This window comes from Hylobates moloch, unplaced genomic scaffold (genome assembly GCF_009828535.3).
Source record: "Hylobates moloch isolate HMO894 unplaced genomic scaffold, HMol_V3 SCAFFOLD_6, whole genome shotgun sequence".
Taxonomy (NCBI): domain Eukaryota; kingdom Metazoa; phylum Chordata; class Mammalia; order Primates; family Hylobatidae; genus Hylobates; species Hylobates moloch.
Window position 1 is genome coordinate 107119487 of NW_026652281.1, and position 13911 is coordinate 107133397.

The 13911-nt window shown below is 46.9% G+C and overlaps 1 protein-coding gene and 1 long non-coding RNA gene across 2 annotated transcripts in view; one reads left to right on the forward strand and one right to left on the reverse strand.

The window, feature by feature from the left end:
• The window catches only part of ZFHX3 (zinc finger homeobox 3), a 173461-nt gene that overhangs the window by 154631 nt on the left and 4919 nt on the right, over nt 1-13911 (forward strand). The window contains exons 7-8 of the mRNA XM_032157793.2: nt 6047-6149; nt 7464-12917. Coding sequence (XP_032013684.1) covers nt 6047-6149; nt 7464-12917 — 5557 coding nt within the window. The remainder of the gene's footprint in view (nt 1-6046; nt 6150-7463; nt 12918-13911) is intronic.
• LOC131383854 (uncharacterized) overlaps nt 1-13911 on the reverse strand; it is a 56767-nt gene that overhangs the window by 15747 nt on the left and 27109 nt on the right. The window lies entirely within an intron of this gene.

Genomic DNA, 13911 nt, shown 5'->3' on the forward strand with positions numbered 1-13911 from the left:
TACAGAAGCAGTTTCAGAAAGGAAACAAACAAGGAGGCCAAGGTGGGAGGATGGCTTGAGTCCAGGAGTTCCAGACCAGCCAGGGCAACATGGCAAGACTGTGTCTCTACCAACAAAACACACAAAAAATTGCTGAGAGTGGTGGTGTATACCTGTAGTCCTAGCTACTCAGGAGGCTGAAGCAGAAGAATCACTTAAGCCCAGCAGTTTGAGGCTGTAGCGAGCCATGGTTGTGCCACTGCACTCCAGCCCTGGTGACAAAGTGAGACTATCTCAAAAAAAAAAAAAAAAGAAAGAAAGAAAGAAAGAAAGAAAAGGAAATGGCACAAGGAGAGAAGAAGCTGGGCCTTTTAGACTCCATGGTCCAGTGTTCTCCCTGGCACATGTAGAAGACTATAAAGTGGAGTGGGGAACCCAACTCTGAAACTCTACTGGCAAGAGGCGCCCTGGTTTGTTGGCTCTAAGTGTGCAGAAACCAGCTAGTGGGCCCCAGTGGCTGTCTAGGTACAGGAAAGGAAGTGAGCAACTGGCCTTTCGCTGGAACAGCTGGCTTTAGATATACCACTAGCTAGACTGCTCAGCCCTAAAAGCAGCTGGCTTTTAACTTCATGCTTAATGTTTTGGGCAGAACCAGTCTCATCCACAAGGATGTAGAGACTGGCTTGGTCTGTGCCTGAGGTCTCTCCTCTTTTTGTCTGAATTTCTTCATTCTGTTGATTTGCAATTAAAAGTAAAGGATTTGAGGCATCCTTGGGAGCCTAGGTATCGGCAAATCTATACTTTCACCTGGAACTGTGGGCTTTTCAGAAAGAAGTCCTAAAGTGAGCAATGCCAAGGCGGTAGGAATAAGGGTCTCAGAGAAGCTAGGTTCACCACTTTTGCTAAGAAAATATCTCTGCTGGCCAGGCACAGTGGCTCACACCGGTAATCCCAGCACTTTGGGAGGCTGATGAGGGCGGATCACCTGAGGTCAGGAGTTCGACACCAGCCTGGCCAACATGGTGAAACTCCATCTCTATTAAAAGTACCAAAAAAAAAAAAAAAAAAATAGCTGGGCATGGTGGTGCACATCTGTAATCCCAGCTACTCGAGAGGCTGAGGCAGAAGAATCGCTTGAACCCAGGAGGCGGAGGTTGCAGTGAGCTGAGATAGCGCCATTGCACTTCAGCCTGGGCAACAGAGTGAAACTGCATCTCCAAAAAAAAAAAAAAAAAATCTCTCTGCTTTCCAGCACACGGAATGTGTCTGGGGCATCGATCTAACCTAGGTGAGCCTGTCTGCAGGTAGCCTCGAGAGATGAATTGGCATGAACGGTCCCATAAGAACTTAGCAAAGGGTGACCTTGGCTGCACAGGGTGTTACATTGGCCCTTCCACATCTGTGACCTGCAGGGATTGGCGTAAGTGGCAGGATGGTGTTCCTTATAACTCCAGATTCTGCCAAGAAATTATACATTTCAGCAGCCCCTCCCAAATGTCAGAGTGGGAGACTAGTCCCATACCTCAGACACTGGGCTGCATAAGGTGTGCCCTTGAGGCTTTAGGGTCCCCTCACCTCATAGAATCTTGAAAAGCATTAGAACATAATCCAAAATAATAACCAAACTAGGAAGAGCTTGGAACTATGTATTTATGAACCTATGTCACCTCTCCTAGTAGATCAAGGGCAGTTCGCTTGAGTACATGGATTTCCTTCCGGGGAGCTTATGATTTCCTGAAATTATCTGGAATATTCTTTCTGTGAAAGTATTTTCCTAGGAGTCTGAAACTTGTATTAGATTTCTAAGGCTTTTGTGACCTGTAAAGGGTTATTTATTCTGCATCATAAGCTTTTTGGAGACAGGGACTTTTGTCTGGCTCTCTGCATCTCAGAAGCATGCAGCACATGGATCCTGTACAGTGTTTATTTAGTAAATCATGGTCAATTGAATGAACTGAGTCACTCAAGGCTACTCCTTCTCAACTGTGTTATTTTGGAAGTGCTTAAGCTTGAACATTTTTAGCATCAATGTGGAAAGCTTCTGTTTCTATTATATATGAAAATTGCTTAAACTGGGAGGTTTTGAGCACTGGAGTAGAACTCTACATTTCTTTTGTTATGCATGAGACCTGTTTGTTAGGAATATATAAGAGCCACTGTTGGCTTCCAAATTTTCTGCACCCCAGTCAGCTAATGGTTTCTCCCCAAATTTCCATGAAACATACATATACTCTGGGAGGAAGGTAATTGAACTGGCTCAGAAGGTTTGGGAGGAAAACGTGGTGTCTAGAAGATCACCATGGAACTGCCTTTTGCATGGCAGAGGCCAACCTTGAGAGACCCAAGTGCTGTAATGGCTGTAATCAATTGAATTTTCTTAACCAGAAAAACTTTTGTCTTCTCATTACTTCTCAGGTTCATTAGTGAATAGAGTAGGGGATATAATTTAATGTATTAAATGTTTATTGATGTATGGATTATTGGAATAATCAATGTGGATGGTACATTCAATGTAGAAAGTGTAGATGTTTGGGCTGATTTATACTGTCATCTGGCCAAACCTTAGAACTTTTATCATTTGCCTTTTGAGTCCATGGCTAGAAGTATGGACATTGTAGGATTGCGGCCAGAGATGGGGAGAAGGAACAGAGAGAAAGCATGTATATTGTTCTGCAGGAAAATTGGTGGTCGGACCAGTTATTTGAGGGCCTCTGAAATTTGGCACACTTGGCATGACCCTGGTTATGCTACAACTGGGTTTTGTCTTCTCATAAACCTACATGTTTCAGTGTTCCTGGCAAAAGGGAAGGTCTTTATCTGTGCTCAGCACAGCTGGGATGGATGGATGAATGGATTGATTGACTGGAGACAGAGTCTCACTCTGTCGCCCAGGCTGGAGTGCAGTGGCACAATCTTGGCTCACTGCAACCTCTGCCTCCCGGGTTCAAGCAGTTCTCCTGTCTCCGCCTCCCGAGTAACTGGGACTACAGGCATGCGCCACCATGCCTGGCTAATTTTTGTATTTATAGTATAGATGGGGTTTCACCATGTTGGCCAGGCTGGCCTTGAACTCCTGACCTCAAGTGATCCACCTGCCTCAGCCTCCCAAAGTGCTGGGATTATAGGCGTGAGCCACTGCACCTGGCCGACAGCTGGGTTATTACTTTCCCATTTTCAGCTATCCATTAGAGACTATGGCTGGGACAGTCTGAATTCCATGCAGTTTAGTAGCCAGATATGATTGGAAAACAAAGGGTGTGCCAAGGCAAGTACTGAAGAAAGTCTGCCTTTGGATATATATATCACCTCAGTGAGCAGAAGGACTCCTCAATGCACTCTGTTGGCAAGATTATGTTTATGGCTCTTCAAGATAAAGCATGAAAGCTTTGAGTAAAAAGCTTTGGAAGCTGGTAGGAGAGGGGAGAATGGGCAAAGGCATGGGAATGTCAGTGTCTGAGAACTGACATGGGGCCCTCCAGTAGCCTGTGTAGCAAGGCAGCTTCCATTCTCAACCTGTGTTCAGACACATGCGCAGACAGACCCCACTTGAATTTCCAGATCCTTAGGATTCTCTTTAGGGATCTTCCTCTTTGCCTCCTGGGAATTTCTTGCCCATCAAAATTTCATATACCAACCCCCCGTTTTTTTCAGGGAGAGATTGGGTACACTATAGATGAGAAGAATGCAGGTGGATAAAAGTAGTTACTTAAACACATATGGGGCAAGACTTACAGGTTTGGAGGCCCAGATTAAGATGCAGAGGAGCATGTGAGGTTGATGATTATATTTCGGGGAGAGTTAATTGATGGAAGGTGAAGGCAGACAAAGAACCGCTGCTTACTGCCTTCTTGAATCCCAATCAGGAATTATGATTAAAGTCGCAGCGAGACAACAGAGGGCTGATGAATTGGTGTCTTTTTTTTTTTTTTCTTTTTTGCCGTCATTCACACTTGATTGACTTCAACCTTTCAAGTGCAAAAGTCTCTCTTTTCCATTATTATTCATAGCCATCTGAGTTTTTCTAATTAAAGTGTATGAAAACAATTACTGATCCGTCGTACTGAGTCTGTTAGAGGGGATGTCTGCCTTACTGTAATGCGTATGAAAAGCCCACAGTTTTCTATAATGATGTGCAGCTGAGGTGTTAGATAATTTTATTCTTTTTTACTCTGTAGGGCTTTTTTTTTATTTCTCATGATTCATTTTTCATAATTCCTAAAGATCCCAGGAAAGGACTGATCCTGCAGCTACAACCGAGAAAGGAGGTGGGGGGGAGTCTTTTTTCCTTTCCCTTTCTCCCCCTCTTACCCCCAACCTCGTGCTCCCCCTTGGCTGAGGACTATAAATTAATCGGTGACCTTTCACTTCTCGGATTCCCGCTGGACTCCCCAACCACACTGGTCAGAAATGCCTTCTATTAAAAAGAAAATAGATGGAATGAGTTTGGCAATCTCCACTCCATTCTGAACGATTCATCAACAGCTAGCCTTAACCAGCTGCCGATGAGCATTGTGTGAGGTGCAGATGTCTGTGGGGGCAAGAATGCTATGTCACACACATTCACCTGCCATACACCTGCTCTTCGTAAACACAGCATTTCTCAGAATGCTTCTCCATGGTGCCTGTTGCTTACTTTTTGCACCTGCTGGCATCTGGGTTGCTGAAATTATTCTAATACCCCTAAGTGTGATGAGGAGTTATCTTATGTTGATGGGGGTGGCTGTCTGGGTTTCCTCTAGTTTTCAAGCTTATTGCTGATGATCCTAGTGGACATCTCAGTAGCTATTTTGAGCAAGGCTGGGATCTTCACACCATTAAAAATTAATAGTAATGTATTTAAAATATTATTTAATTTTGAACAGAAATCTAAGTATTCCAATCTTTGCAACAGACAGTGAAGATGTCTGTGCGGTACGGTTGTGTTTGATGGAAAAATAATGTCTCCAAGTGGGGCCATGTAGAAAGGTTAGTGGTGACTGTAGTTTCTCGTCCTGTAACTTCTAGGTCAGTCCATTTCTTCGGCTATCATCAAATGGGAGGCTGTTTCTAATTCATTTGAAATATCGCCACCTACCCTTCCCACCCCATATCAGGCAAAGGGATATTGCTTCTTTTTGAATGAAGAACCTTTGATCTTTCCACTGGATATCAAGGGCTGCTTATCACATTAACATAAGGCAAATGATAACTTGTTTGGACAGGCTTCTGGCCGTATGGCAGGGACGGCTAGAGAAATATCTGAGGCTCTGCCCGAAAGTTGCAGCTGTTTGGATCCAGGCGATTTCCAGAATTCTTGTATTGAGAAAAAATGGCCATGGTCAAGGTGGGGCTGCCCTGTTGTAGAATGCTGTGCAGGCCACCCTCTATGGCTGGGACGTTGGTCAGAAGTTCCCTCTGATGTTGTATACCTTGGGCAGAGACTCCAGAAGAAATCGTGGCTTAAGTGAGTCACAAAAAAAGGCTTGTTTGTGCTTGATGCCAGCTTGTAAAGGGTTACAAATGTTGTTTCCTGGAAAATCTGCCAGCATGTCTGCGTGTCCTTAGCCTTCCCTTTGTTCTCTTCTTTTCTTCTTACCCTTTCCTTCACTCTTACTCCCCTCCTCCTCTTGCCTGAATACATTTTGAAAACAGTACTACAATGCTCCCTGCTTCAAGATTACAGTGTACTTTACTAGGTATGATTTAATTAGGGCCCTTATTATGTTTTCAGCAGCTTAAGGTGGGCCTTTCAACTTATCTACCTAATTGGTTGCACAAGAAGTTTCACAGCCCATGACAAAACATTGTCAGTGATCAAAGTCAAAATTCTGCATAAAGGAAAAATATTAATAATAAGATTATTCTTCAAGTGTGCACTGCTAATTATGTCCAGAATGTAACCGTAGAAACACTTTTGACTGATGTGAGCTTTGTCTAATAAACATGAATCTTCAGTGAGCTATGAAAAGTGAGACACCTCTAGCTTTACACTGGTGAAGGCTAATTTTGCTTATTAAATAATTTTTAAACATTTCCTATTTTGTGTTGCTTTCCTCTTCATTTGACTCTCCTTGCTCTTGCTCCTCAGGTGACCACCCCCGAGATGGTGATGCCAAGCAGCATGTTCCTCCCAGCAGCTGTTCCAGATCGAGATGGGAATTCCAATTTGGAAGAGGCAGGAAAGCAGCCTGGTCAGTATCATTATTCTTGACCCCAAGAAATTGAAACAAGATGGAATGCCAAAATGTTCATGGAGAAAGGTTTTCAGGAATTCTTTACAATACTCTTAAGGTGAATGTAACTGATCAGGAGATGAGGGGCACTGTCATCAGCTACTTTATACTCTGCTTCTTGGCATGTATTTGTATATTACATGGTTTAAAGTGAGAGAAATCAGTATGAGAACCAGTGGAATTCTGGCATAGACACACACATCCTCTTAAACTATACAATTAGGGAGTGAATAACCAGAGACTCAGTCAGTAGGTCCTACTATCCTAAGCCATTAAACACTGTATTTCTGAGGACTTAATTAGTAGGGACTTGTGGGTTGATTTTTAAGTACACTGGATTAGTTGTGTTTTGTTCTGAGTTTTTTGAGATTGGCTTAGGATGAAACACAGACATGCCGTTGGAAAGAACATTGTTGTAGACAGTAGTTGGTGCCACATAGTGTTTCCTGGCTAGATGGATGGTTAGACCTCTGTGAGGCTGTCCTACATCTTTCGCCTCTGAGGTGGGAAGAGTTCTAAGTTGGGAAGAGTTTGGCCACACTACTGTCCCACCTCCTCTCTTTCTTGTGAGTTTTCCATATTAGACAATGGACAAATGTCCTGATAAAGGGTCTCGGTATTTATGGGTGTGATGATCTCATTGTAGGAAAAAAAAATGTATTTTAAATAATTGAACATTTGAATGTTAATTGCTTACTGAATAGAGATGGCAATCAGAAGTCACATTATAACAAAAAATTAAATGCCTAAAAATATATATCCCCAAATTTCTTATATTACGATGTTCAGTAGTTCTTGTAAATTCCTCACAACTTAGGACAGCATGAATTCACATATTCTACACTTCAGATCTACTGTGCTAAATTCTTATTACATAAAAGATGAACATAAAAGGGAAATCCAGTCTAAGATCAGTAACCTTCAAACCAGTTCTTGAGAAATTGAGGATTCTGAGTCAAGCAATTAAATGCTATTTAAAAGACTGTTAGATCTGTGATATGACATGGGTCTATTATGCATTGAAACTTTTTGTATTTCCTTTTATTCATCTCTGTTCATGTGCACCCTGTTTATAATATGTGCTCTATTGGAGGAACAAAAGAAAGCAGGAGGCGCTCCGCAGAGATTCTGTCATTCAAGTTGGGCACTTCCCTCATCATCAGATTCTGTGTTCAGAGGCCTGACTAGGTAGACCGCTCTGGGTGCCATCCTTGAAACAAAGCCTTCTTTATCTTTGGGTTTGATTTTTTTTGTTTTGTTTTGTTTTAACAGAAACCTCAGAGGATCTGGGAAAGAACATCTTGCCATCCGCGAGCACAGAGCAAAGCGGAGATTTGAAACCCTCCTCTGCTGACCCAGGCTCTGTGAGAGAAGACTCAGGCTTCCTCTGCTGGAAGAAGGGGTGCAACCAGGTTTTCAAAACTTCTGCTGCCCTTCAGACGCACTTCAATGAAGTGCATGCCAAGAGGCCTCAGCTGCCGGTGTCAGATCGCCATGTGTACAAGTACCGCTGTAATCAGTGTAGCCTGGCCTTCAAGACCATTGAAAAGTTGCAGCTCCATTCTCAGTACCATGTGATCAGAGCTGCCACCATGTGCTGTCTTTGTCAGCGCAGTTTCCGAACTTTCCAGGCTCTGAAGAAGCACCTCGAGACAAGCCACCTGGAACTGAGTGAGGCTGACATCCAACAGCTTTATGGTGGCCTTCTGGCCAATGGGGACCTCCTGGCAATGGGAGACCCCACTCTGGCTGAGGACCATACCATAATTGTTGAGGAAGACAAGGAGGAAGAGAGTGACTTGGAAGATAAACAGAGCCCAACGGGCAGTGACTCTGGGTCAGTACAAGAAGACTCGGGCTCAGAGCCAAAGAGAGCTCTGCCTTTCAGAAAAGGTCCCAATTTTACTATGGAAAAGTTTCTAGACCCTTCTCGCCCTTACAAGTGTACCGTCTGCAAGGAATCTTTCACTCAAAAGAATATCCTGCTAGTACACTACAATTCTGTCTCCCACTTGCATAAGTTAAAGAGAGCCCTTCAAGAATCAGCAACCGGTCAGCCAGAACCCACCAGCAGCCCGGACAACAAACCTTTTAAGTGTAACACCTGTAATGTGGCCTACAGCCAGAGTTCCACTCTGGAGATCCATATGAGGTCTGTGTTACATCAAACCAAGGCCCGGGCAGCCAAGCTGGAGGCTGCAAGTGGCAGCAGCAATGGGACTGGGAACAGCAGCAGTATTTCCTTGAGCTCCTCCACGCCAAGTCCCGTGAGCACCAGTGGCAGTAACACCTTTACCACCTCCAATCCAAGCAGTGCTGGCATTGCTCCAAGCTCTAACTTACTGAGCCAAGTGGCCACTGAGAGTGTAGGGATGCCACCCCTGGGGAATCCTATCGGTGCCAACATCGCTTCCCCTTCAGAGCCCAAAGAGGCCAATCGGAAGAAACTGGCAGATATGATTGCATCCAGGCAGCAGCAACAACAGCAGCAGCAGCAACAGCAACAACAACAACAACAACAAGCACAAACGCTGGCCCAGGCCCAGGCTCAAGTTCAAGCTCACCTGCAGCAGGAGCTACAGCAGCAGGCTGCCCTGATCCAGTCTCAGCTGTTTAACCCCACCCTCCTTCCTCACTTCCCCATGACAACTGAGACCCTGCTGCAGCTACAGCAGCAGCAGCACCTCCTCTTCCCTTTCTATATCCCCAGTGCTGAGTTCCAGCTTAACCCTGAGGTGAGCTTGCCAGTGACCAGTGGGGCACTGACACTGACTGGGACAGGCCCAGGCCTGCTGGAAGATCTGAAAGCTCAGGTTCAGGTCCCACAGCAGAGCCATCAGCAGATCTTGCCGCAGCAGCAGCAGAACCAACTCTCTATAGCCCAGAGTCACTCTGCCCTCCTTCAGCCAAGCCAGCACCCCGAAAAGAAGAACAAATTGGTCATCAAAGAAAAGGAAAAAGAAAGCCAGAGAGAGAGGGACAGTGCCGAGGGGGGAGAGGGCAACACCGGTCCGAAGGAAACACTGCCAGATGCCTTGAAGGCCAAAGAGAAGAAAGAGTTGGCACCAGGGGGTAGTTCTGAACCTTCCATGCTCCCTCCACGCATTGCTTCAGATGCCAGAGGGAACGCCACCAAGGCCCTGCTGGAGAACTTTGGCTTTGAGTTGGTCATTCAGTATAATGAGAACAAGCAGAAGGTGCAGAAAAAGAATGGGAAGACTGACCACGGAGAGAACGTGGAAAAGCTCGAGTGTGACTCCTGCGGCAAGTTATTTTCCAACATCTTGATTTTAAAGAGTCATCAAGAGCACGTTCATCAGAATTACTTTCCCTTCAAACAGCTCGAGAGGTTTGCCAAACAGTACAGAGACCACTACGATAAACTGTACCCACTGAGGCCCCAGACCCCAGAGCCACCACCACCTCCCCCTCCACCCCCTCCACCCCCACTTCCGGCAGCGCCGCCTCAGCCGGCATCCACACCAGCCATCCCCGCATCAGCCCCGCCCATCACCTCACCTACAATTGCACCGGCCCAACCGTCAGTGCCGCTCACCCAGCTTTCCATGCCCATGGAGCTGCCCATCTTCTCGCCGCTGATGATGCAGACGATGCCGCTGCAGACCTTGCCGGCTCAGCTACCCCCGCAGCTGGGACCTGTGGAGCCTCTGCCTGCAGACCTGGCCCAACTCTACCAGCATCAGCTCAATCCAACCCTGCTCCAGCAGCAGAACAAGAGGCCTCGCACCAGGATCACAGATGATCAGCTCCGAGTCTTGCGGCAATATTTTGACATTAACAACTCCCCCAGTGAAGAGCAAATCAAAGAGATGGCAGACAAGTCCGGGTTGCCCCAGAAAGTGATCAAGCACTGGTTCAGGAACACTCTCTTCAAAGAGAGGCAGCGTAACAAGGACTCCCCTTACAACTTCAGTAATCCTCCTATCACCAGCCTGGAGGAGCTCAAGATTGACTCCCGGCCCCCTTCGCCGGAACCTCCGAAGCAGGAGTACTGGGGAAGCAAGAGGTCTTCAAGAACAAGGTTTACGGACTACCAGCTGAGGGTCTTACAGGACTTCTTCGATGCCAATGCTTACCCAAAGGATGATGAATTTGAGCAACTCTCTAATTTACTGAACCTTCCAACCCGAGTTATAGTGGTGTGGTTTCAGAATGCCCGACAGAAGGCCAGGAAGAATTATGAGAATCAGGGAGAGGGCAAAGATGGAGAGCGGCGTGAGCTTACAAACGATAGATACATTCGAACAAGCAACTTGAACTACCAGTGCAAAAAATGTAGCCTGGTGTTTCAGCGCATCTTTGATCTCATCAAGCACCAGAAGAAGCTGTGTTACAAGGATGAGGATGAGGAGGGGCAGGACGACAGCCAAAATGAGGATTCCATGGATGCCATGGAAATCCTGACGCCTACCAGCTCATCCTGCAGTACCCCGATGCCCTCACAGGCTTACAGCGCCCCAGCACCATCAGCCAATAATACAGCTTCCTCCGCTTTCTTGCAGCTTACAGCAGAGGCTGAGGATCTGGCCACCTTCAATTCAAAAACAGAGGCAGGCGATGAGAAACCAAAGCTGGCGGAAGCTCCCAGTGCACAGCCAAACCAAACCCAAGAAAAGCAAGGACAACCAAAGCCAGAGCTGCAGCAGCAAGAGCAGCCCGAGCAGAAGACCAACACTCCCCAGCAGAAGCTCCCCCAGCTGGCGTCCCTGCCTTCGTTGCCACAGCCTCCTCCACAAGCGCCCCCTCCACAGTGCCCCTTACCCCAGTCAAGCCCCAGTCCTTCCCAGCTCTCCCACCTGCCCCTCAAGCCCCTCCACACATCAACTCCTCAACAGCTCGCAAACCTACCTCCTCAGCTAATCCCCTACCAGTGTGACCAGTGTAAGTTGGCATTTCCGTCATTCGAGCACTGGCAGGAGCATCAGCAGCTCCACTTCTTGAGTGCGCAGAACCAGTTCATCCACCCCCAGTTTTTGGACAGGTCCCTGGATATGCCTTTCATGCTCTTTGATCCCAGTAACCCACTCCTGGCCAGCCAGCTGCTCTCTGGGGCCATACCTCAGATTCCGGCAAGCTCAGCCACTTCTCCTTCAACTCCAACCTCCACGATGAACACTCTCAAGAGGAAGCTGGAGGAAAAGGCCAGTGCAAGCCCTGGCGAAAATGACAGTGGGACGGGAGGAGAAGAGCCTCAGAGAGACAAGCGTTTGAGAACAACCATCACACCGGAACAACTAGAAATTCTCTACCAGAAGTATCTACTGGATTCCAATCCGACTCGAAAGATGTTGGATCACATTGCGCACGAGGTGGGCTTGAAGAAACGTGTGGTACAAGTCTGGTTTCAGAACACCCGAGCTCGGGAAAGGAAAGGACAGTTCCGGGCTGTAGGCCCGGCCCAGGCCCACAGGAGATGCCCTTTTTGCAGAGCGCTCTTCAAAGCCAAGACTGCTCTCGAGGCTCATATCCGGTCCCGTCACTGGCATGAAGCCAAGAGAGCTGGCTACAACCTAACTCTGTCTGCGATGCTCTTAGACTGTGATGGGGGACTCCAGATGAAAGGAGATATTTTTGATGGAACTAGCTTTTCCCACCTACCCCCAAGCAGTAGTGATGGTCAGGGTGTCCCCCTCTCACCTGTGAGTAAAACCATGGAATTGTCGCCCAGAACTCTTCTAAGCCCTTCCTCCATTAAGGTGGAAGGGATTGAAGACTTTGAAAGCCCCTCCATGTCCTCAGTTAATCTAAACTTTGACCAAACTAAGCTGGACAACGATGACTGTTCCTCTGTCAACACAGCAATCACAGATACCACAACTGGAGACGAGGGCAACGCAGATAATGACAGCGCAACGGGAATAGCAACTGAAACCAAATCCTCTTCTGCACCCAACGAAGGGTTGACCAAAGCGGCCATGATGGCAATGTCTGAGTATGAAGATCGGTTGTCATCTGGTCTGGTCAGCCCGGCCCCGAGCTTTTATAGCAAGGAATATGACAATGAAGGTACAGTGGACTACAGTGAAACCTCAAGCCTTGCAGACCCCTGCTCCCCGAGTCCTGGTGCGAGTGGATCTGCAGGCAAATCTGGTGACAGCGGGGATCGGCCTGGGCAGAAACGTTTTCGCACTCAAATGACCAATCTGCAGCTGAAGGTCCTCAAGTCATGCTTTAATGACTACAGGACACCCACTATGCTAGAATGTGAGGTCCTGGGCAATGACATTGGACTGCCAAAGAGAGTCGTTCAGGTCTGGTTCCAGAATGCCCGGGCCAAAGAAAAGAAGTCCAAGTTAAGCATGGCCAAGCATTTTGGTATAAACCAAACGAGTTATGAGGGACCCAAAACAGAGTGCACTTTGTGTGGCATCAAGTACAGCGCTCGGCTGTCTGTACGTGACCATATCTTTTCCCAACAGCATATCTCCAAAGTTAAAGACACCATTGGAAGCCAGTTGGACAAGGAGAAAGAATACTTTGACCCAGCCACCGTACGTCAGTTGATGGCTCAACAAGAGTTGGACCGGATTAAAAAGGCCAACGAGGTCCTTGGACTGGCAGCTCAGCAGCAAGGGATGTTTGACAACGCCCCTCTTCAGGCCCTTAACCTTCCTACAGCATATCCAGCGCTCCAGGGCATTCCTCCTGTGTTGCTCCCGGGCCTCAACAGCCCCTCCTTGCCAGGCTTTACTCCATCCAACACAGGTGGGTTCTGCTCTAGGAGATTGTTTCAGGGCTAAATAGCTGCCCAGTCAGCATTCTGTTATGTGGATACCACCCAAACCCTCTGAGTGCTGGGTAGATGGGAAGCTTCCCTTTCTAGTTCTTTAAAAGCAACAAGACTTCAGTTCGTTCCTGTTGAGTCTCCCAAGTACTGGTGTGTCAGTGATGGGACCTCCTGGTCGGAACAGTCTCCTTTGAAACCACTCTTACCCCTATAATAGGGAAAAATTTGAGGGTCCTGGTATACTAATTTCTGGAATATTTCAAGAACCAAGTTTCTATCATAGACCCTTTTATTCAGTCCTTGTGGAAATGCTGATCCTGTCTAGATATTTGTTGTAAATATAAGACACCTGAGTTAGTCCTAGCTAATTCTGGATTATGCCCTAAGAAAACTGGTCCAAGAGCATTTAAATCAACTCTTTGCCCTCACCTGGGGTCCCTGCCTTCTTGAGAGAGCTACGGTGGCAAAAGAACTGCTATCAGGACCGGGTGCAGTGGTTCATGCCTGTAATCCCAGCACTTTGGGAGGCCGAGGCGGGCAGATCACAAGGTCAGGAGATCGAGACCAGCCTGGCCAACATGGTGAAACCCCATCTCTACTAAAAATACAAAAATTAGCCAAGTGTGGTGGTATGCACCTATAGTCCCAGCTACTTGGGAGGCTGAGGCAGGAGAATCCCTTGAACCCTGGAGGCAGAGGTTGCAGTGGGCTGAGATTGTGCCACTGCACTCCAGCCTGCGTGACACAGTGAGACTCTGTCTCAAAAAAGAAAAGAAAAAAAAAAAAGAACCGCTGTCAGAAAGAAGCTGTTATGTGGTAGATCCTTAATGTTGGGGTTCTCTTCTAGCCAGAACAATAGTGGCTGTTTTTAACAAGATGACCGTTCTAGTTGAGTGCACTGACCAGGAATCTTGTATTGGGCACTGTGGTTCTGTTAAAATACTGATGCACATTTCAGAGGTCCTCAGTCAC